The following is a 23,435-nucleotide window of genomic DNA, read 5'->3' on the forward strand; positions in this document are numbered from 1 at the left end:
CAGGCCACGCAGTTAACATTTATCAGGATATTTCCCTCTTCCATTTCCACTTTAAGTGCTCTGCTCCAGCAACCAAATCTTAATTTTGGGAACCCATGCCTGCTTCTTGGCAAGACGTTTCCCAAGATATTCTTGACAAGGACAAGTCTGAATGCCTCAGTCAGCACATAGACCAGGGGTTCTCAAACTGGGGGTCAGGATCCCTCAGGGGGTCGTGTGGTTATTACATGGGGGGTCGTGAGCTGTCAGCCTCCACCCCAAACCCCGCTTTGCATCCAGCATTTATAATGGGCTTAAATATATAAAAAAGTGTTTTTTAATTTATAAGGGGGGGGTCGCACTCAGAGGCTTGCTATGTGAAAGGGGTCAACAGTAAAAAAGTTTGAGAACTACTGACAGACAAAGCTGCTTGTTAATTGCATTTCCATGAGTTTCAATGTAGAAGTCATCCCAACCCCGTAATCCTGGTATCTCTTTTAGATGATGAAAAGGCTTGTACAAGGACAATGTACCAAAAGAAAATCCATTCAAATTAAACAATATCCAAGTCCACCCAGAGCGGGGAGGGGAGTGGTAAGCAGGTTACTTACTTTTCCAAGTTCTGTAGGTGCTCCCTGACTTTCTGTACCAGGCCCAGCTTGGTATCATTGACTACAAAATCATCACAGCGATAACTGCAAGAAAAACAATCAGCAAGTGTAAAGGGTTTCAGTGACGTATAGCACTTCAAAGCCTGGATATAGCAGACGAGCTCACGTGACTATGGGAGCAAGTACTGGAGGCAATAGGTATTTAGGGTAAGAGTTTTGAGAAGTGGATTAAATTCAAACACACTGAATTTAACCCAGTTCTCAAAACTGTTTTTCTATTTACAAGAGGTGCAGGCAGCTTCTTACTCCTGTGCTCTCTCTTCTCTACTGCAGCTCTATCCCCAGACCACATCAAACAACAGTTTGTAAAATTAAATCCAGGACTCCAGCTAGCATCTTCCCACCAAAAAGTAAAACTAAAAGCATCAAGTGTCATTAGTCCTACTTCAGAACTCCAAGGCACCAAAATGCAAACATGCCCTGTGGAACTGATATTGGCATTAGAGGCTCTGGTTCAAAGAAAAGCCATACCACTCGGACAGAAACTATAGTGTATGCAGAACAGGCAAATGAAATCTGTGATTGTATGTTACCTCAATACAAATAATTAAACTGATTGTGAAATATTGTTATTACAGTCGTGCCATGAGCCCCATTGTCCTGGGTGCTGTACGCACTCAAGAAGAGAGAAAGCTCCTGCCCTGAACAGCTTGCACTCCAAACAGAAGAGACACAAAAGGGTGGGGAACCGAGGCACAGACAGATTATGTGATTTGACGTAAGTCGCACAGGAAGTCTGTGGAAGAGCTGGGAGATCTTGGTTAAGGGCTTGGCTACACTTGCGAGTTACAATGCATTAAAGGAGCTGCGGGCACACTAGCTCACTATCCGTCCACACTGGCAAGGCACGTAGAGCGCTCCGACTCCATGGCTAGAGCACTCCTGGTACTCCACCTCGGCAAGTAGAATAAAGTTTGATGCGCCCCCGCTGGAGCGCCCCAGCCTCAGTGTGAACGAGGTGTTGGGTTACTGCGCTCTGATCAGCCTCCGGAAACGTCCCATTATCCCCTTAAGTCAAGTGGCCACTCTTGTCATTGTTTTCGATATGCCCTTTGAAAGCTCCTTTGACATCCAGCATGCTTATCTGCTCCGAGACAAAGCAACCATTACTGTGGAATGCTGTGGGGGGAGGAGAGGTCTGCTGCTGTCTGAACTTACAAGACAGCATGCTGACATGCTCTCAGCCCCCCAAAAAACCCACTTCCCCCCCCACATACATACAACACACTCCCTGTCACACCACCCCACCCCCCCATTTGAAAAGCATGTGGCAGCCACTTGCATGCTGGGATAGCTAATGCACAATGCACTGCTCTCTGTGGCCGTTGCAAGAGCTGCTAATGTGGCCACGCCAGCATAGGCGGCGAGTTATATGGGCCCGTGGTGCGCATGCTCCACCAATATTCCTGAAGATGGGCCCAGCTCCACCAATGTTTGGGCCCCAGGCCCCGTGCTTTGGGGTGCTCTCACCTCGGGGGCAGCTCCCCCCTTCCCCGGAGCCCCTGCATGCTGCGGAGAGCCCCCCCCCCGCGCTGACCCGGCTCACAGCCCATTGGCCGGGAACCCCAGCCAATGGGAGCTGCAGGGGGCGGTGCCAGAGCTGCCTGGCTGCGCCTCCACAGCAGGGAGGGGGAGGGAGCCACAGGCAGCGGCTCTCAGCCCTGGGCAGAGAGCCAGCAGCAGGAGTCTGTCCCTGTCAGACAGACACAGACACAGCCGGTGAGCCGGGAGGTTGTGGGGGCAGACAGACACAAGGACACAGCCGGGGGTTGTGGGGGGACACAGATGGAGCCGTGGGTGGGGAAAAGGAGCAGCGATGGGCACCCCAGGGCTGGCATAAAATACACAGGACAGAGGGGGCTTCCTGAGAGGGCTATAGCAAACCTCCTCCTCCCCCTCCCCCCCCCCCCCCCCCAGCACAGACCCAGGCTGCAGCTGGCTCGGTCCATCACCCCCCGCCCCACACAAGCCTCTGCCGCCCCCCCGAGAGACCCCCAATGGCCCCCTCTTCAGAGAGCCCCCCTTTGTGCCAGACAACTCCCCTCCCCCACTGTCTCCCCTGCTCCAGAGCTCCCTACAATCTCCCCCTTTGCCTTCCCCCTCCCCCCCAGCCCATTGGCCGGGGGGGGGGCTCCCAACCTATTGGCCAGCACAGCCAATGGGAGCTGCACCTGAGGCAGGGCGCCTGCTTGCAGATGCAGACCTGCCTGGCTGTGCCTCCACAGCACGGGGAGGGGGAGCCACAGGTGAGCAAGCCCCGGTCATCATGATCACAGGCACAGCAATTCTCTGGATATTTAATTTCACTGAGGCAAGTAATTCAATCTACTCTTCCTTTCTAGACAGTTTGTGGCTTTTCCTGTAAGAACACTTACAATTTCTTTGCAAAGAAATCCATTTGTAGTTTTTTCACTTGAGAAGTATATTTTCTGGTTGTTCATAAGCTCATTTATTTTGTTAACTCGGTTTTATAGGTAATTTTAAAAGTCACTTGAATTATACCTATTTTTTTCCATTGGTCCAAAAACACATGGAAGATGTGCAGATTTTTATTTCTGTGGGCCAAACCACCCTGTGTAGAAATATAAATGTCAGAGACAGAAAAGCTCTTTAAGGGTAAGGGTCCCTTCAGGAAATTGTCCTCAAGTCATTCATTCTTCTGGGCATTCCATTCTATTGTTCCTTCCTATAGTGATACAGGTCTGTCGCATCTTACGCGCATTTAACATGTGTGATTTCAGCTTTACGCGTCGGCAAAAACAAAAAACAAAAACAAAAAAAGAGAAAAATAACAATTTTAATACTGTACCTGTGGTGCAGGCGATTCCGCCCGCCACTAAACTCAATGTAATTTTGACTATATGCGGTTTTCGCTTTACGCACTGACCGCGGAACGTAACCCCAGCGTAAGATGAGACAGACCTGTAGTGATCAGTGTTTCCACCCACAGGGGAGAGGCAGAAGACTGGGTCAACCCTGCAGTGACTCTGCCTCTACTCTTGTTCTCTGTCTGCTCCCTCTACCAGCCCCTTTGGTCTCCCTAAGATTGCCCCTACCATTACTCCCTCTGGGTCTTCTTTCTCTGGAGCTTCTCATGAAGTAAAGTCTGTCATTACAGGCTCTTATCTCTGTAATGTATTTATTTTTGATGTATTTATTAAGTGTTAATTAATGCACTGTGGGAGTCCCCTTCAGCACTCTGTATAAATTGATCCTCTTTTTTCCATATGTTTTGCCCATAGGGTTTTCTGCAGCCCTAGGGCAACCAGCAATAACCCCTGTGCCTTTGCAATGGGGTGAGGGAAGGGGACCATGGGTTCCCTATTTATGTGATTTGCAAGAAGTGTTATCATTCCTCAAGGTACCAAATGTGTTTAAATGATATAAGTGCCTTGTAAAATCCCAAAGCAAGCTCATTTTCATTTCTCATGTAATAACCTCATATACAGTATACACACATTTTTCATTAATTATATGAGTTGAATTTATTATTAATTATTACTATTATTATTAGCTAGGTTACTGTTTTTTTTTTTTTTCAATGTGGCAAAAAGTGTGCTATTTTATGGATTGAATGACATAATACCCTCCCCCCTCCAATGTCCGCCACTAAGTCCGGTAATTTTGTTAAGCGTTCGTCGCACAACATGGTGGTGCCTACCCCTGCCTTGTGCTTCAGGGGGTCACGGGATCCAGGGCGGCCTGAGGACTTAGAGGGGGGCCTGGCGCTGGCAGCAGCGAGTGACCTGGCTCCAGCCCACTCCGCTCCACCTCGCTGGCTCCCAGCATTGCTCGGGGCGGGGGGCTTTGGGGAAGAGGTGGAGTGGGGCCGGGGCTGAGCAGGGTTGCTCGCTGCTGTCGGCGCCAGGCACCCCGCTAACCCCCCAGGCCACCCTGGAGCCCACGTCCCCCTGAAGCGCAGGGCCCCCCAAAGTGCAGGGCCCGGGCCGGTTGCCCCGGTCCGTCCTATGGATGGGACAGATCCACTTGGGCACCACCAAAAATTATACAAACCTGCCACCCATGCACGCCAGTGCGCTGGCAGCTGGCAGTGTGGACAGACTGCAGCGCTTTCCCTACTGCGCTCTACGAAGGCTGGTTTAACTCAAAGCGCTCTACATCAGCAAGTGTAGCCATGCCCTAAATTTCCAAGTCCTGGTCCAGTGCCTTAACCACAAGCTCATCCAATAGGTTTTTGTAAGATGTATTTCCACTACAAGTTATTTGTCTAAGAAGGTTTTATGTATGTGCTGTACAATGGGAGCGAACGGCATGGAAATGTCTAGAAATCAAATAAGCATTTGGAAGCTGTCAGGAGAAGCAGCAGCAGGGAGACTGCTATTAACAGAAACCATTAACTGTATTGTGTAAAGAAAGAGCCTGATTCCCCAACTGCCTTCATACCTCATGCAAAGTGAGCATAAAATTCTATCAAATCAAAATGGCAGCATTTTCACCCCCTCTGCAGAAGCGACATTACACAAGTTGCATGGTAGTGAGAATCAGGCCCCACGGCATTTGTAACACAGCTAATGAACAAATGCTAACAGAGAATCCTTACAACATAGAACAACTTCAACGCATGTTTCACAGCAGTCTACATCTTCATCCCAGGGGAAGAATCTCTTAATGAGAGCAGATAGCTCATGCTGCTTTCCTGATTAAGCAGAGTCCACTATCAAAATCCACACTTCTGGAGAAGCTATATTCCACTCCCACGGAACAGCTCACTATACTTTAAACCTGTAATTTGACATGCAGTTAAGACTACCAGCTTCCCAATACTGTGCATCAAAACAACTGCAAGATCCACTCTCAGGCAGCTCAAGCTTTCCAAAGGTCTCCCCCGAAAGAACTCTTCATTGCAAGAGCCTGCTCTAAGAAAATACACCAGCTGTAACTAGTGAGAACAATTCTACAGCATGCAATATTGGTGTGTTCACAGTTACTAGGTCTACAATAGTGAAGCTGACAATGGTAGGAAATGGAGCTGCCTTAGAAGAGGTCTAGAAAGGATGAACCAGAACCAGAGAGGAATCCTGCACACATGAGGAGGGGAGGAGAAACGTCGTCGTTGTTTAACATTTCTATTGCAGTATTGCTGAGGCCTCACCCAGATTACGGTCCACTGTTTAGGCACCGTATAAACATGTAGTGACAGTCCTATCAAGAATTTTGCAGCAAATTCTTTAAAGATACATGCACAGCTAGCAGCCTCTTTCTAAAGGGAGACTAGGCCTTCAGGGAATGCTTGCAAAAACGGTCTGAAAAATACATGCTCCACTCTGTCTTTTGTCTTGAGGTACAAGTAAATGGGCACGCACATTTGGGGAGGAGGAGAGGAGGATGGGAAAAAAGATTTATGTCCCACGGAGAAGACTGCTTCAAGAGGATATCCCCGACTGCTCTCAGCCAAGCCTCTCATATTCCCCGCCCATATATGCACACAGAACAAAGGAGACAAACCTTCCCCTCCATGGATTTGATGCAGAGCCACTCAGCTGCATCCCCTTTGCTGCTTGTTGGGCCAGAGACGATGCAAGTAGGCAAGGGGTGTCGCTTCAAAAAGATGCGGCAGCCAGGGATCTGAGAGAAACCCAGACTCCAGCCCTGAACAACCCCCAGCCACGTGGAGGCTGAGCCAGGCTGTATTTCAGCCCCCAACACCTCTGAGCAATGGAGGCAGAGTCAGTGCAGCTGCAATGCTACTTTGAGCCACCAGAATGCAAGGACTGCACCCTGATGCTTCCCATAGGAGAACCAGTACAGTACAGGGGCTGGAGGGAAGAAAGGGGCAAGGTGCATTCTAACTGCCCTATGTAGATCCTATTGACACATGCCAGAAGGTTCCTAGTGCACATTAGTATAGTACTGAATCAGACGAGACTACATGGACGCATGCTAGCTTTTAGAGTGTGTCAGCAGGGTCTACACGGGGCATTTAGAGCACTCTACAGTTTACAACCCTCTGGTATGCACTGCCACCCCTGTACACTAGCCCTTAGTTACTGAATGAAAATGCACCCCTCATTTTATCTCCTATGCAGAGCTTAAGGAAGAGCACTTTCTATATTTTAAGTTTATTTCCTTGAAAATATTTACTTTCTGAACTGTAGCCATTTCTCTCCTTTTCCCTCTAGTATAAGACTTGCTTTGTTTTTTTAAAAAGTGTGAATACATAATAATCAGCTCAAGTTACTCCCCTGCTTGTCTGAATCAGTGCTTTGTCAGTTAATCAAAGTGTCTACACGAGACACTTCAACGATTCACAATATTTTCACTGCATTAATCTTTGAGATATTGCTGACTTTTTGAACTATTACTAGCCTTAATTCAAATATAAATAACTTGCCCTGTTGTAGTTTAAGTACGTTTGGAGTTGAAAAATGAAGGGAGCAGAGCACCTTTTTGCAGAAAGTGATATCCACAAGATCAGCTTGCACAGGATTTCTGCCAATGCTGTATGCAAGAGAAGAAATTCACTCAAATTTCTTAAAACAACTAAGATTTCCATACACTGAAAATGACCCAATTATCACTTCCAAGTATGAAATATACAGCCACAGAATTTCCAATATAAGGAAACCGATAAAGAAACAGGTTTTCTCCATTGACGTTACCAGTGACACCCTATTATGAAAAAGGAAGGGCCCTGTTAAGTTTGCTTTACCTTTCATTCATTTATGCTTTTTTAAGTAAAAGTACTTTGCTTACATTGGTCAGTTTCACTTCCCTGCTCACACTAACAGGGTGCTGCTGTGTTTGTTTCTTCCAACAGAGCCCACCACTTTAGGGCAAGCAACACACATCACAACTCTGAATCACTGGAAAGGATGGAGTGGATGGATGCTAAGGTGGCTTGTGTTGTTCCTAGCACCAACATGCCCATACTCCTGCCTGAATGGGGACATTAGTTACCTTGACTCCGTAACAGCCTACATCTGTAAACAGGTAATGAAAGCCAACCTTAATGAAACAGCAACAGAACATTTCATCTCAGATGAAGGAACTACAACACCACTAATATATGGATATAACAGGCTGCCTGCCACTAAATATACAATCAAATGTTTCTTTAGTTCTCAGGTTCGTGTAAGTCCAAACCCTGATTTTGAGACTCAGACACAAAATGGGTTTTTTTTGTTTGTTTGTTTTTAAAGAGACTTAGAAAGCCTGTTTTCAATACAAATGTTTTCATGGTACTTCAGAATTAAATGGACAGTTCTTTTAAGCCATTGGGAACTCAAGCACTACTTTACTCCAGAAAGAGTGGAAAATAAAACTGACTAGAAACAAAAGTGAAACTGATAAGTTTAGAGTTAAACCAGTAAAAAAAAGGAGCAACAGCAGCATTGGAACAATAGCACAATGGAAACATCAAAATAGAAATCATGTTTAAAATCCAATCTACAATTTTTTAGTTTAAGAAATAATGAGATTTCTACCTAAATGCCAGGTGAATATTGACATGTTCTTTTAATTTGTGATCATTAGGATTACCACAGATTGAACTGTGTGCCACTTGGCATATTGCAGATGTGCAGTATGCTTTTAACAAAGGTTGTATGGGATAAAGTGTGTAGTTCAGGGTGGGGGCTATAAAGAATACTTCCTTATATGGTTTAGCATGGCATTTTCCCCTCTTATATACTTTCTATTTTTAGCATCTCAGCTTTAAGTCCCAAGCCTAGTCCCTCCTGGCCCCCCATAGCTGCTAAAAATGGCCTTAAGCCATAAATGTACTGCTCCGGGGAACTGTTAAATTTAATGCTGGACAATACCACTAGGTCACAGATCCTCAAGGTGCTTTATAAATCTTGAATGAAGTTTAGAGACATACGGTTAAGGTTAAGAATAATTAAAATAATCAAATGTCCTTGATCATATTAACACCTTAAATTCCTAAATTGAATTAAAAAAAAAAAAAACACCTTAACTTACTTTTCATAACTAATGCCACCGGCTTTTTAAATTCCACTCACAGTTTATACTTCAGTTTCACTTACTGGTTTTCATGCACTAGCATGAGCAAGTGTTTAGACAGCAGCCATCACAAAGTAATGTGTAATTTTTCTCTTTTTTTTTCTTCTTCATTCATTCATTCATTCATTCAATCTTCAAATGTAAAAAAAGCTTCATTTTTACAAAACCTATGTTTTGAACCTTAATCAACAGAACCATATCCCTTTAAGACAGGGGATCTCAAACTGGGACCCCTCAGGGGGTCACGAGGTTATTACGTGGGGGGTCGCGAGCTGTCAGCTTCCACCCCAAACCCCGCTTCACCTCCAGCATTTATAATAGTGTTAAATATAAAAAAAATAAGTGTTAATTGATGAGGGGGGTCGTACTCAGAGGCTTGCTGTGTGAAAGGGGTTACCAGTACAACAGTTTGAGAACCACTGCTTTAAGAGAGAACAACAAGACTGAGAAGTCAGAAATTTGACCTACCAGTTGCATCTGGGATAACACGCACACGAGAAGCATATTACGCAAATATATGAACAGGACTCTTTCTCCTGCTGTGCTAGTCATCTGTGTGCATGTTAGAACAGAGCAAACAGATTTACAAGAATCCTTCAGGAAATCTTATACTTCAGGAAGCAAGCTTCTTATAAATATCATTTTACTGCTAGTGCACAGGAAAAGAGCAGAAGAGCATAGCAGGGGAAAACATTTTGTGCTAGCCTGAGAAGCAAAACCTCTACTCCTTGTAAGCACATAGTGGCTGGTTAGAGTAAACTGAAAAGCCATTTACCTGTTAAGAACTGAAATTCAGGAGTCTACACATCTCCTGAAACTCATGCTCTCATCCCCAATACAGGGAGCTGCACTCTATCTACTGCTTCAGGAGTTAGCAGAGGGTCAAAATACAGAACCCTAAACATACAAGGAAAGGAAGATTTGATTTTCAAATATCTTCGTAAATGTATTCAAGAGTGTATTTCTTACACACAGCCCCCTCTCTATACATACGGTGAGAGAAGGAAGGCACATCTACTGGCTTGGGAAATTCCCCTTTAACAAGCTACTCTTACCAGAAAGAGGACTGAACATTACAGCAGAAAGTCACTGCTTTCTAGTGTCCTAAACTGCAGCTAGAACACATACTAGAAATAAGAGGAGATTTACATCCCATTTTATTTTTCAATGTGTGGAGACTGATGTCTTGGGGGGAAAAACAGAATCTGCTGGAAAACAAAATCCTTTACACCCAAATATTTACATATAATGTTCCTTCTAAGTATTTTTCTATGTTCTCCGAAATGTGGGATATTTATGAAGTGTCTAATCTCTCAGGCTGCAAAGGTAGCTTCAGTAATGGCACTGCTATTTTTTCAGCTATCACAGTCCTACCAGTGTGTAAACAGCCAAGAGTCTGAGACTAATTGCAGGAAACTATTTGATCTAGTTTTAAACAAGGACAAGTGCAGAGTCCTGCACTTAAGACGGAAGAATCCCATGCACTGCTACAGACTAGGGACCGAATGGCTAGGCAGCAGTTCTGCAGAAAAGGACCTAGGGGTTACAGTGGACAAGAAGCTGGATATGAGTCGACAGTGTGCCCTTGTTGCCAAGAAGGCTAACGGCATTTTGGGCTGTATAAGTAGGGGCACTGCCAGCAGATCAAGGGATGTGTTCATTCCCCTCTATTCGGCATTGGTGAGGCCTCATTTGGAGTACTGTGTCCAGTTTTGGGCCCTACACTAAAAAAAGGATGTGGAAAAACTGGAAAGAGTCCAGCAGAGGGTAACAAAAATGATTAGGGGGCTGGAGCACATGACTTATGAGGAGAGGCTGAGGGAACTGGGATTATTTAGTCTGCAGAAGAGAAGAATGAGGGGGGATTTTGATAGCTGCTTTCAACTACCTGAAAGGGGGTTCCAAAGAGGATGGATCTAGACTGTTCTCAGTGGTAGCAGATGACAGAAAAAGGAGTAATGGTCTCAAGTTGCAGTGCGGGAGGCTTAGGTTGGATATTAGGAAAAACTTTTTCACTAGGAGGGTGGTGAAGCACTGGAATGGGTTACTTAGAGAGGTGGTGGAATCTCCCTTCCTTAGAGGTTTCTAAGGCCCGGCTTGACAAAGCCCTGGCTGGGATGATTTAGTTCGGGATTGGTCCTGCTTTGAGAAGGCAGTTGGACTAGATGACCTCCTGAGGTCCCTTCCAACCCTGGTATTCTATGATTCTACATCGAGGTTATGTGCAAACTACAAATAAAATTTAGAATACCTTAGCTATGCATGTCAATACTAGGGTATGACATTCCAGTGCACAGTCCAGACCAGCGACGTTCTGTGTTACCCTTGCCTGCAACCTGGGGAATCTCACAATGTTTTGCTGCTGTAGCTCCCAACCTGGGCCCCTCACAAACAGCATGCAGGTCACCCCCCGAGTGTCTGTGTATAGCTGCAGCCTGCCAGCCACCCTCCAGTCACACACTGGTTTCCACCAGCTTTGGTTACCACTTGCAGGGTGACCCCAACACACTCCCAGTCCAAAATTTCCCCCCAGAATGGGTATTCTGCACTGTCCAGCCCTCTCCTGGACAGCTCAGATATTTCTGGTTCATTGCCCCTCTAAGGGGATCAACAGCCAATAGTTTGCTACTTTAAATGGAGTTACCCACACAATTCAATTTAAAACACAACACTGGGTTAGTTTTGATTAAAGACGAAAACAAGTTTATTTAACTGCAAAGGTTTTAAGTGAGTACAAGTATAAGCCATTAAAGTCAGAAATGGTTACAAGAAAAATATGTTTCCTTAGTACTAAAACTTAAACTAGACTTGGTTCAAGGTGAAATCCCTTACCCCATGTTTCCAGTAACACTGCTGAACAAAGTCTCAGGCCAGGATCTGCTCCTAAGTCCAAAGGCTGTTTTCTTTTGTCTTTAGGTGAAAGAGAGAAAGATGGATAGGGAGGATCACCTTGGGGTGTTTTTGCCCCTCACTTTTATAGTCTCCCTTTTCCTGAGGGTTACCCCTAGTTAAAGTTTGTCTCTGTCCTCACAACATGAATAAAGAGTCTCAGGGGGAAACAGGTTTCAAGCTGTTTGCTAAGATACAGATCTGTTTGTTCCTGCCCCCTCCCTTGCCAAAGAATGGCCACTTGTTAGGCGATTGCCCATCAACGTTCCTGACACCTGGCTAGAGGCATCAGCTAGTCCTTTGTCTTTGAGAAACAGGTTTACCCAGACTTGTCTGGTAAACACATTTCAGACCTAATTTCAGCTTATGTTTATAACTTTACTACATACATTTCAGGATATTATTCACCAGTGAGGAGTTTGTTTTCTGATATGTCACAAGGCATATTTTATACAAAGATTATTACAATAGTGTGTAGAGCAGGGGTCGTCAACCTCTGGCACGCGGCTCGCCAGGGTAAGCACCCTGGCAGGCCAGGCCAGTTTGTTTACCTGCTGCGTCCTCAGGTTCGGCTGATCGCGGCTCCCACTGGCCGTGGTTTGCCGCTTCAGGCCAATGGCAGCGGCGGGAAGCGGCGGCCAGCACATCCCTCGGCCCGCGCCCCTTCCCGCAGCCCCCATTGGCCTGGAGCAGCGAACCGTGGCCAGTGGGAGCTGCAATAGGCCGAACCTGCAGACGCGGTAGGTAAACAAACTGGCCCGGGTGCTTACCCTGGCGAGCCGCGTGCCAGAAGTTGCCAACCCCTGGTGTAGAGTGAAACCCTAGGTATGCACGCCAGTCTGAGGGACAGAAATGTTCAGGAGCTTTAGGAGTTCCAGAACTGCTGATCCAACTCTTAATTTTTGTATAATTACAATCTCCCTGTCCCTATTGTGTGTACGTCTATAGCACTTCCTAAAAGCTGACGAGATGATGTGCCCTCTGGTCAGCAGAGGGCCTTCCTGCAGGCTAAATGGGGGCTTGTGACATAGTAGTGAAATGAAAGCTCTCTTTGCTACTACACCCAGGGAAACGAAATAGCAAAGTCCTCTTTCAAAAAGCCAGGCAGCCTTCCCCACACACAACCTTTCAGCTTCAAAGCTCAATGCACAAACTGCAAGAGGGAAACAAACCCTGTGTGCCCACGGATTTAAGAGTCAGAAGTAAAATATCAAGATTTTATTTTGTTATTCTGACTTCTGAATACTAGTGGCTAGCCACACTGTTTGCATGACACACCAACATTAATCCTAAACGCATGCTCACATGAAAGGCACAGTGTCAAGTAAATGTGATTTCCATTATACTGTCTACATTTATAAAGCCACTGAGTAGCATTTTAAAAAGCGTTATATTGCAGTAGTTAATCACAACTGGAATCCACCTAACAATTTACATAAACCGGTAAGCTTTAGTTGAGCAACAGTCATTGTTCTACAGACTGAAGTAAATAGTTACAGGAGCATAGAGAAATCTGAATAGCGTCAGCCTGAGTCTAGTCCAATTTTTCTCTTCCATGAGCACCTCAACAACAAAATATAAATTGGAATTGATCACAAGTATTTTGAAGTAAAGACTGTATAGAACTAGAACTGATGCACTGTGAATTTCGGTACTGGATGCTGGTTCTCGCCCACATGTTCCAGGAGATTTACAAAATAAAATGCTGACCACGCTGAATGGCCTATGGAATCAGTTTTGATAATGTCCCTAGAAGACACCTGCATTAGACCAGATGCTGCTATCCTTTTCCGAATGCTAGAGTGAAAGCAACAAGGCCTTTTGGTGAAAGCAGAAGAATTCTGCTTCTGTAACATGTCCAGCTTTGCATAACTTTGCACAAAACGCCACCTTCATTTCCTAGTGAATTATAGTGCAATAGTAATTCCCCAGGGCAAAACATTTAGTTTAATTCCAATTCATCCATAATATGACTCAAATCTTTTACTCACTTTACTGCGGAAGAAGCTTTGCATGCTGCTCTGTTTCTCTTTTACTAATGATGCAAGTATCCTATCACACTTCACTGAGCCTCAGTAAGCGTGAGCTCATAAGTAGCTTGTAAATGTATTTCATTTTAGAAACGGACTCCGTAAAACACTACCTCAGGTACCTTTCTCACAAGGAGGGCTGCACCACTTCCATAGTTCTGTGTTTGGAGATCACATTATAATCTCACAATTTCCTTTGTCAGCTCTGAGCTTAAGGCTTTTTGTTTAGGAAAATGAAATATTCAGACAGCTTCACTCTGAGATTTCATTGAAACTTCACAGTGAGATCAGATATGCAATTCATAAAGTCTCAGCATATTTTGACAGATTATATAGACAATAAAACAGTCCTGCTTTCAAACCTGTTGCGCAATTAAAAGATATAGCAAACATTCCAAATATTATCCAGATCAAATTCCTATCCACATGCTTACTTTGATGATGAGCAGAGTACAGAATATGTAATGCCAAGAACTTCATTGCAACATTAAGACTGACATGTTAACAGTGTAAATCAGGAAATGTAGACTTAATTTTCACACAGCAACCCCAACTCTGCTGCTTTGTAAATATACAATAGGGTTTTTCAATACATTATCACTCTGGGCCATATGCCTCTTCATTTGGCAGAGAAATAAAATATAAATGGAAGTAAACTCCACCTAAGACTGTTAAAACTGCATTCTCCTCTGCCTATCAATTCATATAAAGCATTTGGTATTGCTGCATGTATTACATAAGCCTGAACTCTTAATTTTCTGACTTGCACTAAACCAGGGGTAGGCAACCTATGGCAAGCGTGCCGAAGGCGGCACGTGAGCTGATTTTCAGTTGCACTCACACAGCCCGGGTCCTGGCCACTGGTCCGGGGGGCTCTGCATTTTAATTTAATTTTAAATGAAGCTTCTTAAACATTTTAAAAATCTTATTTACTTTTCATACAACAATAGTTTAGTTATATATTATAGACTTATAGAAAGACACCTTCTAAAAACGTTAAAATGTATTACTGGCATGCGAAACCTTAAATTAGAGTGAATAAATGAAGACTCGGCACACCACTTCTGAAAGGTTGCTGACCCCTGCACTAAACAATTTCTCTTGGCTGAGACCACTTAATCCAGGGTTCACTGAGGACATTTAATATGGAACCATTCCTTCTTACACCAGGACACCTGAGGCATCAGAGCATGGATATTAAGTCACCTGCCCAAAATTTCATCTTATTCAGAGGAGGAGATCTGTCCTGTAGAGTTATGAGAACATCACATTCAGAACTACACAGCTATTTAAATCCCATTCTGCCCTTTCCCCTTGAGCAATCACATATGTAGCAACAATGCTGAATCCGAGAGGAAAAAAACAACAGATGCAGTCAACAATTCTGCGTGGGGTGGAGGAGGGAGAAAGATGGTGAGCATCACTTCCACAACACCACTCCCTGCCTTTGCTGTCTGTTTGCTCAGTTTACAGGGCTATTGCTAGCAGAGCAAACTCAGCCAGGGCTGCGTTCTGCCTCTTATATCCCCATTTATAAAGATTCTGCTATTTGAATTTGGTTGACAGTTTGATTTCGCACCCAAGTAGGTTCTAGCTCCCTCTCTCATAGCTGTATCGCTCTGCAAAACTTCCATCAGGAAAAACTAGTCTTTCCACCAGAAAGTCAGCAGAGAAGATGACACAAAGGCACACACAGAGGAAGCAGATCCGTTGGGCAAGAATTTGCCATTTTTACTTAATCACTCACTCCTCTGACCATAATCACACTTGAACCATTTGTAAATGTTTATTCTGTGCAAGACTGGCTAGCTCTATGAAATGAGGAATTGGAATGGACTGGTACTCTTATTTGCATTCCAAAGATACACTCTATACAAAAATTGCCACAACTAAACAAATCCACATTATACACATTGAAAAACCTCCTGTATGTCACTTGTAACATAGGAATCTAGCTTTAATCACAGATCTAAAATACATCTCAAAGCAGAGAGAGCTTTCACATACTGTTTCTATTTCAAAACAGCCAAGGCTGAGGATATGTATACTATGACTTTAAAAAATATATAATGTTTCTCTAAGTTCCAAATGGGTTACTAATACCTGCACATCAGAATATATAACAATGTCATGAACTGACATGCTGCAAATATTTACTTACCAATATGTACTGTAACTACTGCAATCCATGCACACAGTATGCTGAACTTTCTCTTGCTTTTCTGTTTTCTTATGATTGGTTAAAGGAATCTGTGCATCTTCATAATGTTTCTTTGCATGGCCATTCACATATCTTAAAGAAAGAAGAGACCACAAAAACACTCTTCATATTTTAAACAGTTATTTAACCAAAGCTTAAGGGAAAAGATATAGTAGTCTTAAAAAAAAAAAAGGTACTCCCAAATGCAGCTGTTAGTGTGTTAAATATGTACGTCATCTCTATGAAAAAAATATGAAAGACTTTGCAATTATAAATGCTGGCTAAGCTCCTTTTAAAATCTCTCCTCCTCTCCCCCCAACTCTCAAGCATGCGCACACACACACACACTCTACACTGGTCTCTAAGCCAACCCCTGCAGATGAGTCTCTTATGACCTGCCACATATTTGTATCAGGAAAAGAATGTTAGCTCTCCTTGTCCACATTAAGACATCAGCATTTAGTTTATCCCTCTCCTCCCCAGTACGCTTTTCCTACAGCCTGGCTCTCTTTCCTTCCAGTGCTCACCATGTCTGCAATTGCTTTAACTGAACACTAACTTCTACATACAAGCTTCAGTGCTCTGCGGACAGTGATTTAAAACTGAAGCTCTTGTATTTTATTGTGAAGTCCATGAATTTGGGAGGCACTGGGCCTGAGGTCATGTAATGAAGAGCAATTTAAAAGTCTGTAGAACCCTTCATATATAAAAAGCATACCAGGTGAAAAGGTGAACATTTTCACTCCCAAAATTTGAGGTGCTCCCATAAATCTAAGGCTCTCCGACAATAGGGAAAAAAAAGTTCTTAATTTGGAAATGCAAGAGATACTTTTGTTGCATTGTAATTCTTCTCTCCTCCCCAAATCTAGGTGAGAGAACAATGTGGCACTTCAAGTGAAGATATGGGTGACTCTATTTTCTCTTTTTGTATTTTAAATGTTACCTGAACAAAAGATCCTGCTGGTTCCCTACATCATAGAGATTTCCAGACCACAATGATGGTGCTTTCTCATTCAAACATGTTTAATTCCTGGGTTGACAGCAGTTTTAAGATCTAACATAACTGAGTAAAAATTTAATTCAAATCCTATTAACTACATATAACAAAGGTTTGATAACAGTAAAAACCACACAGAATGAGTAAAATATTCCAAGTTATGGATTTCAGCCTTTGATCATTCACATAATATGGTGCTGTTTCCCATCTCCCTCCCTCCAAGCTATTAACTTTTGAAATACAGGAAAATCAAAGGGTTTTTTTTGTGCTGAAGCTTTTGATATGAAAGAAATTATTCAAGTAGTTACCATATTCTTACCTCTACAGCAGTGTTTCCCAAACTTGGGACGCCGCTTGTGTAGGGAAAGCCCCTGGCGGACCGGGCCAGTTTGTTTACCTGCTGTGTCCAGGTTTGCTGCTCCAGGCCAATGGGAGCTGCTGGAAGCAGCGCGGGCCGAGGGACATACTGACTGCCACTTCCAGCAGCTCCCATTGGCCTGGAGCAGCGAACCGCAGCCAGTGGGAGCTGCGATCGGCCGGACCTGCGGACACAGCAGGTAAACAAACCGGCCCAGCCCGCCAGGGGCTTTCCCTACACAAGCGCATCCCAAGTTTGGGAAACTCTGCTCTACAGGAACAGGCAGTTAAAGTAAAGTGAAAATAGAATGTACTGGGATCTATCTAAGAGAGAAACTCGCTAAGCTTAATGGTGGTTTTCCAGGATAAAAACCTGGCAGTGCATGTGGTAGACCTCAGTTTAAGTGTTTTTATTTCCCATAGTCTTTGTCGGAATGTGACAACCAGCTAGACTAACCTTAGACATGCACATCTCAAAACACATTTACCAGCCAATTTCTACTAGGTCTTTTGAAGTGTGAATTATCATCTCAACCACTACATTGTTGTATGTACATATTTCTGTGTATTTCAATGTACACCAAAATCAGATAAACACACACCTGCACCAGCTGCTGTCAATATAGCTAAGGGAAACTCTTTTATTCTAAGGTACCCTGAAAACACATTTAAGATCTTTTCAGGTTAAACTGGATACTTGCCATCTCACAAAACCAGCTGGGCAAGATTTTGATTTAGAGAATACCAAGAAATACCTATTTGTTTTTAATCTGCTACAGCAGAAGCAGCTTTATTTTGAATCAATCTACTAATCAGTCAATGCAGTAAATTCCTTTTGTAAATATAAAAGTGTTTCAAATATTATGAAGGTCTTTACAAGAAAAAAATGCAGTTCCACTGCCACTGTGTCTTCTGCTTTAAACAGTTCCACTGACACACCATGTTAACTGCTACTGCAACATTAATAAACTATTTTTGCTTTTAAATAAAAAGAAAAATACCTCATCACGCACGTATGGAAAGTAGAGAGGAGTGTTCAGCATACGTGTATAAATCGCTGAACTGCAATAGCTCCTTTGACACTATATTCCGGTGTGGAGGAAGAATGGAACAGGGACATTCAGACATCCTTTGACGGGAGATTGTTTTAAACAGAACAAGAAGCAGAGGGAAGGTGATGAAAAGAGTATTAAAAAGGGGGGTTAAGTAATTTCCAAACCAATATGTGCTGTACCTACCTTCCACAATGGACACTTGAACAAGTCAGACAAACCCAGGGACTTTTATTGGATCGGCACACTATTAAACAAAAAGAAAGTCAAGTGAATTGGCTGTGATATTACAGTTATAGAATCCATCTTGTGAGATGGAACTAGCTCTCCTCTGGCTCCACTTTGACTGTATGGTTATATAAAATATCAAAATAGTCATGTTAATCTAGAGTAGGGACTGCAGGAGAGGTGGCTGATACCAAGGCATGTTAGTCTTCCTTCATTTTTAATTTCAGGCACAGGCATTTACCTACTGTTCATATTGCAAAGGATCACATTTTTGCTTCTGCACATTCAGCTCTTGTACTATATTAGTGTCAAATCTCAGACTCAGAACAGTTAGTAAATTTACTCTTCATTATATCTGCAAATATGTCGAATATTGAAATGCAGTTTTCCTTGTAGGGGAGAAAAGTTTTAGCCCTAAAATTTTACCAACCTTTAAAGGGGGCACTGGGCCAAAACAGACATAGTTTACAATAAAACTCCTAACTCCATCCTAGATTTAGAACTCCAAGAATTTAAATAACTGACTTTTCACCACTAATAGTGCGTTTCCTTTTTTAACTTCAGTCAGGTAGGAAAATAAAAGTAGACAGGGAAGTTTCACTTCTTAAGAGAATGTTTCATTTTCTGATTCATAAGCATAATGCTGTTGTGTGGTAAATTCACAACCCCTCACAGGAATATTTAAATGTAAAATCTCCAATATATTCACTATGGAAAAAAACACTCCTATTCATATGTTGTAAAACTTATTTTAAAGAATCTACAGTATTTGATAGTGACTATTTCAAATTGTTCTCTCATAGACTCAGACCAGTGGTCCCCAAACTGTGGGGCGCGCCACCTTAGGGGAGCACAGTGGAACATCCAGGGGGCCATGGCAGGCCTGGAACAGCCCCCCGGGGGGCAGAGAGAGAAAGCCACCCATCTCCACTCCTGGCCCCAGTTCTGCTCCGGTCCCAGCCCCAGTTCCAGCCGCCCAGACACTAAAAGCGTGGCTCCCTCTCCCCGTCCTGCCCCACTCACCCTATACCCCGCCCCGGCTCCTGGGGGTGTGCGAACTGGGTAAGAGGTGGGCGGAATTGAAAAAGTTTGGGGACCACTGACTCAGACTTAAGGTCAGAAGGGACCATCCGGATCATCTAGCTGACCTCCTGCACATTGCAGGCCACAGAACCTCACCCACCTGCTCGTGTAATAGACCCCTAACATTTGGCTGAGATACTGAAGTCCTCAAACCATGGTTTAAAGACTTAAAATTACAAAGACTCCACCATTTACACTAGTTTAAACCTGCAATTGACCCATGCCCCATGCTGCAGAGGAAGGCAAAAGTCATTTGAGTGGGATGGTGGAGGAAAGCCCTCAAGATTCATTTTTAAATATACTATTGTTACTAAGGCCTGGTCTACACTTAAAACTTAGATGGACCTAGCTATGTCTCTCCAGGCTATGAACATTTCTCACTCTGAGTGCTGTGGTTGCATCAACCTAACCTCCTACCCACCTCCCAGTGTAGATGCAGATGTTGTGCCGCTGTAGAGCTTGTAGTGTAGATGCAACCTACATTTTCACTTTTTTTGGTTTTGTTTTAAAAAACAACTGTTTACATGGGACCCTCCAATATTTTTGTGGCTCTACAGTGGAAGATTTCACATCCCATTTCTAAAGTTGTACTGATCCCATAGATGATACTGGTACACAACAGATAGGACAGAATGAGGCAGGACTGTGTTGGTTTGTATTTCAAATTAAAAAATAAATGGCAATGAAAAAGTGTTTGTCAAGTGCAAAAGAACAAGACCGGTCCTTATAAAAGCACAGGCTCATGACAAATCCCTCCTCAGTCCATGTAAATTATAAAACCTCAACAATTGCCCCTCAAATAGAAGGACCCATTTAGGATGGTAGAGGATAGTTGTACCAGAGGGGGGCTGCTTTGTGCAGTTGACAAAACATAGCACAGAGGATGAGGAAACAGATTCTCTACTGCTTGGCAATTCCTGCAACACATTTGTTGGAAGGGTTAGGCCAGGCCTGCATAACATGCGGCCCGGGGGCCGCATGCGGCCCGCGTGGGCTCACTGTGTGGCCCGCGGGGGGGGGGGGGGGTGAGTAGGCAAGCGGCGGGTGAGGGAGGGGGCTGAGTAGGCGAGCAGGCGGGCAGTGGCGGGGAGTGAGTAGGCAAGCTGGGGGAGTGGGGGCTGAGGAGGCGAGCGGGCGGGCAGTGGCAGGGGGGTAAGTGAGCCGGTGGGGGGGGGGGCTGAGGAGGCGAGTGGGCAGGCAGTGGCAGGGGGGTAAGTAGGCGAGCCGGGGGGGGGCTGAGGAGGGGAGCGGGGGGGGGCAGGTGAGCTGGCAAGCCGGAGGGGTGGGGGGCTGAGGAGGCAAGCGAGCGGGCAGTGGCGGGGGGTGAGTAGGCAAGCTGGGGGAGGGGGGCTGAGGAGGTGAGCCGGGGGAGGGGGGCTGAGGAGGCGAGCCGTGATTCGGTGGCTGACCTGTTCTACTGATCTGGTCTGGCTCCCATCCCCTATCCCAGGGCCAGCTCCAGGCACCAGCAAAACAAGCAGGTGCTTGGGGCGGCACATTTCTAGGGGTGGCATTCTGGCGCCGGCCATCATAGGTGCCGACTCCAGGGCATGGGGAAAAAGTGCCCTTGCTGCCCCAGCTTGCCTCCGCTCCGCCCTCCGCCTGCTCCCGAGTGCGCCACCCGCCACTCCGCTTCTCCTCCCTCCCTCCCTCCCAGGCTTGCCGTGCGTGAAACCGCTATTTCGCGCAGCAAGGCTGGGAGGGAGGAGAAGCCGAGTGGCGGGGTGCTCGGGGGAAGTGGCGGAGGTGAGCTGGAGCGGGGAGTGGTCCCGTTACTTCCTGCGCCGCCCCCCCCCCCAGCTAACCTCCGCTCCGCCTGCTCCCCTGAATGCGCCGCCGCTCCGCTTCTCCCCACTCCCTCCCAGGCTTGCTGCGCGCAAAACCGCTATTTCGCGCAGCAAGGCTGGGAGGGAGGAGAAGCTGAGTGGCGGGCGCTCGGGGGAGGCGGCGGTGGTGGAGCGGAGGTGAACTGGAGCGGGGAGCGCTTCCTCTATCCCCCCATTACTTCCTGCGCCCCCCACCCTAGCTAAGCTCCACTCCGCCTGCTCCCCTAAACACGCCTCTGCTCTGCTTCTCTGCCCTCCCTCACCTGAGAGGGAGGGGGGAAAAGCGGAGCGGCAGCACGCCCAGGGGAGCAGGTGGAGCAGAGGTGAGCTAGGGCGGGAGGTCACGGGGGGCCTGCAGGAAGCAATAAGGGGGGGCAAAATGCGGCACGCCAGGGGAGGAGGCGGGGCTGGGGATTTGGGGAAGGGGTTCGGAAGGGGTGGAGTTGGGGCCGGGGGCAGAGGGGCACGGAAAAAAAAGCGGGGACGGCCAAAAAATTTTTTGCTTGGGGCGGCAAAAATCCTAGAGCTGGCCCTGCCCTCTCCAAGGGTTGCAGCTGTCTGGAGGTGCCTGCCTTCCACACCTTCCTCATTCACACCTCATTCATTCAACAGGGCAATTGATTACAAAGTGGGGGGAAGAGCTTATTCTACTTCTAGCAAAAAGACATTTTTCTTTTACCTTAATTATACTACCTTAGGGGCCCGCTATAACAAATTACCGAGGTTCAATACTGCTGTTTCGGTGGGGCGGCGCTGGGGAAGGAGGGTTTGTTTCCGCGGGGCAGGTGGCGCTGGGGGTGTGTGTTTCGGCGGCACTGGGGGGGTTGTTTCCATGGGGTGGGTGGCGCTGGGGGGGGTGTTGTGTTTCGGGGGGGCTGGGTGGCACTGGGGGAGGGGGTTGGCGGTGCTCGGGGGGTTTCGGCCCTCAGCTGTTTTCTATGGAGTAATATGGCCCTCGCTGCTTTACGAGTTGTGCAGGCCTGGGTTAGGCTATCATCCAACTTTCAAAGCAAAGAGCTACAGATCTAGATGGATGTCAAAGTAGACTTGACTCACTGGGATTCTTAAGTCATAGAAAGTACCATATATTCAAGAGAAGGGGGGAGAAGAGAAACAATTATTTGGGCTATTTTGCTCATGCCTGTATTCACTGTTGCCATTGGCTTTTTTGAATGCTACTTTAAAAATATAGGGAACAAAAGCATTTTGCAAAAATGCATCTAGAAGAGAGCTATGTCCTACAAACAGCTTAAGACATTTTAATTGAGCAAAAAGCTTAATAGTAGTATTCACCTCCCTCAGTCATTAGACAAGCTCAGGAACCTTGGCTGCTCTTGAACTTAAGTGCCCACTACAGCAGTTACCAACTGAGCCGTTTTGCTGTATTTTTAGAATGGCCTTAAGTGTTTAGAAAAAGATGTTAATATCTGAAAGAGGGGAAAATAAATCTGTGCTGCTACAATGCTGCCTCAAATAGTGAGTCATTTGCCATTGTACAATTACCATCAGCTTGCTTGGACGTGTTGAAACTATACATTTGATCACATAACAGAGGGAAAATTCTGTCTTCTACAGTGTAATCACTGCAAGTGAAACCTGAATACTAGTTAATTATTTATATAGCACCCAAAGCAATCAAAGGACTCTGCAAACAAAAAAGGAGCAATGGACCCTTCCCCAAGAAGCAAACAATCTAACACCAAATGTACAGACTCATTCCAGTGAGTTTCACACTGAAATCCTGTGTAGTTAAGACCATTCAGAAGAAGAGTTCAAATAGTGTAGGTTTCTTCCAGTTTCTGTGTCCCATCCTGATGAGTAACACTTATCAAACCTTAGTCATTCTGTTCTATGCAGGCTGATGGGTGCATGCTCATCAAGGGTCCCTCCCTGCCTCACCCTCGTGTTCTTTCTTGTGTGAGCACTTATGGATCTTGTAAGATATGTTATTTCACACAGCTCTCCAGAGTATTCCAATGAAACAAGAACAGCAGAGACAAAAGACCCTACTTCCTTATAGCATAGAGTTGTGGGCTTTGACTATAGAAAATTTCAGTGTATGTGCTGCATACAAACAAAGTCCCAAATTAATAGTTTTGTGGGGGGCATGGATCAGCGTTCATGTTGAGCTCTCCATCAA

General features: G+C 45.2%; 1 protein-coding gene across 2 annotated transcripts in view; it reads right to left on the minus strand.

Moving 5' to 3' along the window:
• USP3 (ubiquitin specific peptidase 3) overlaps positions 1 to 23,435 on the minus strand; it is a 63,162-nt gene that overhangs the window by 25,334 nt on the left and 14,393 nt on the right. Inside the window, exons 2-4 of one of the 2 annotated variants that reach the window (XM_065411941.1) lie at positions 18,345 to 18,405; positions 15,714 to 15,845; positions 591 to 674 (exon numbers count right to left, since the gene is read on the minus strand). In XM_065411941.1, the coding sequence (XP_065268013.1) occupies positions 591 to 674; positions 15,714 to 15,845; positions 18,345 to 18,405 (277 nt within the window). Of the gene's footprint in view, positions 1 to 590; positions 675 to 11,465; positions 11,537 to 15,713; positions 15,846 to 18,344; positions 18,406 to 23,435 lie in introns of those variants that run through there. The other variant, XM_065411942.1, reaches the window with a different exon arrangement.

This window comes from Emys orbicularis, chromosome 10, assembly GCF_028017835.1.
Source record: "Emys orbicularis isolate rEmyOrb1 chromosome 10, rEmyOrb1.hap1, whole genome shotgun sequence".
NCBI classification, from domain to species: Eukaryota; Metazoa; Chordata; order Testudines; family Emydidae; genus Emys; species Emys orbicularis.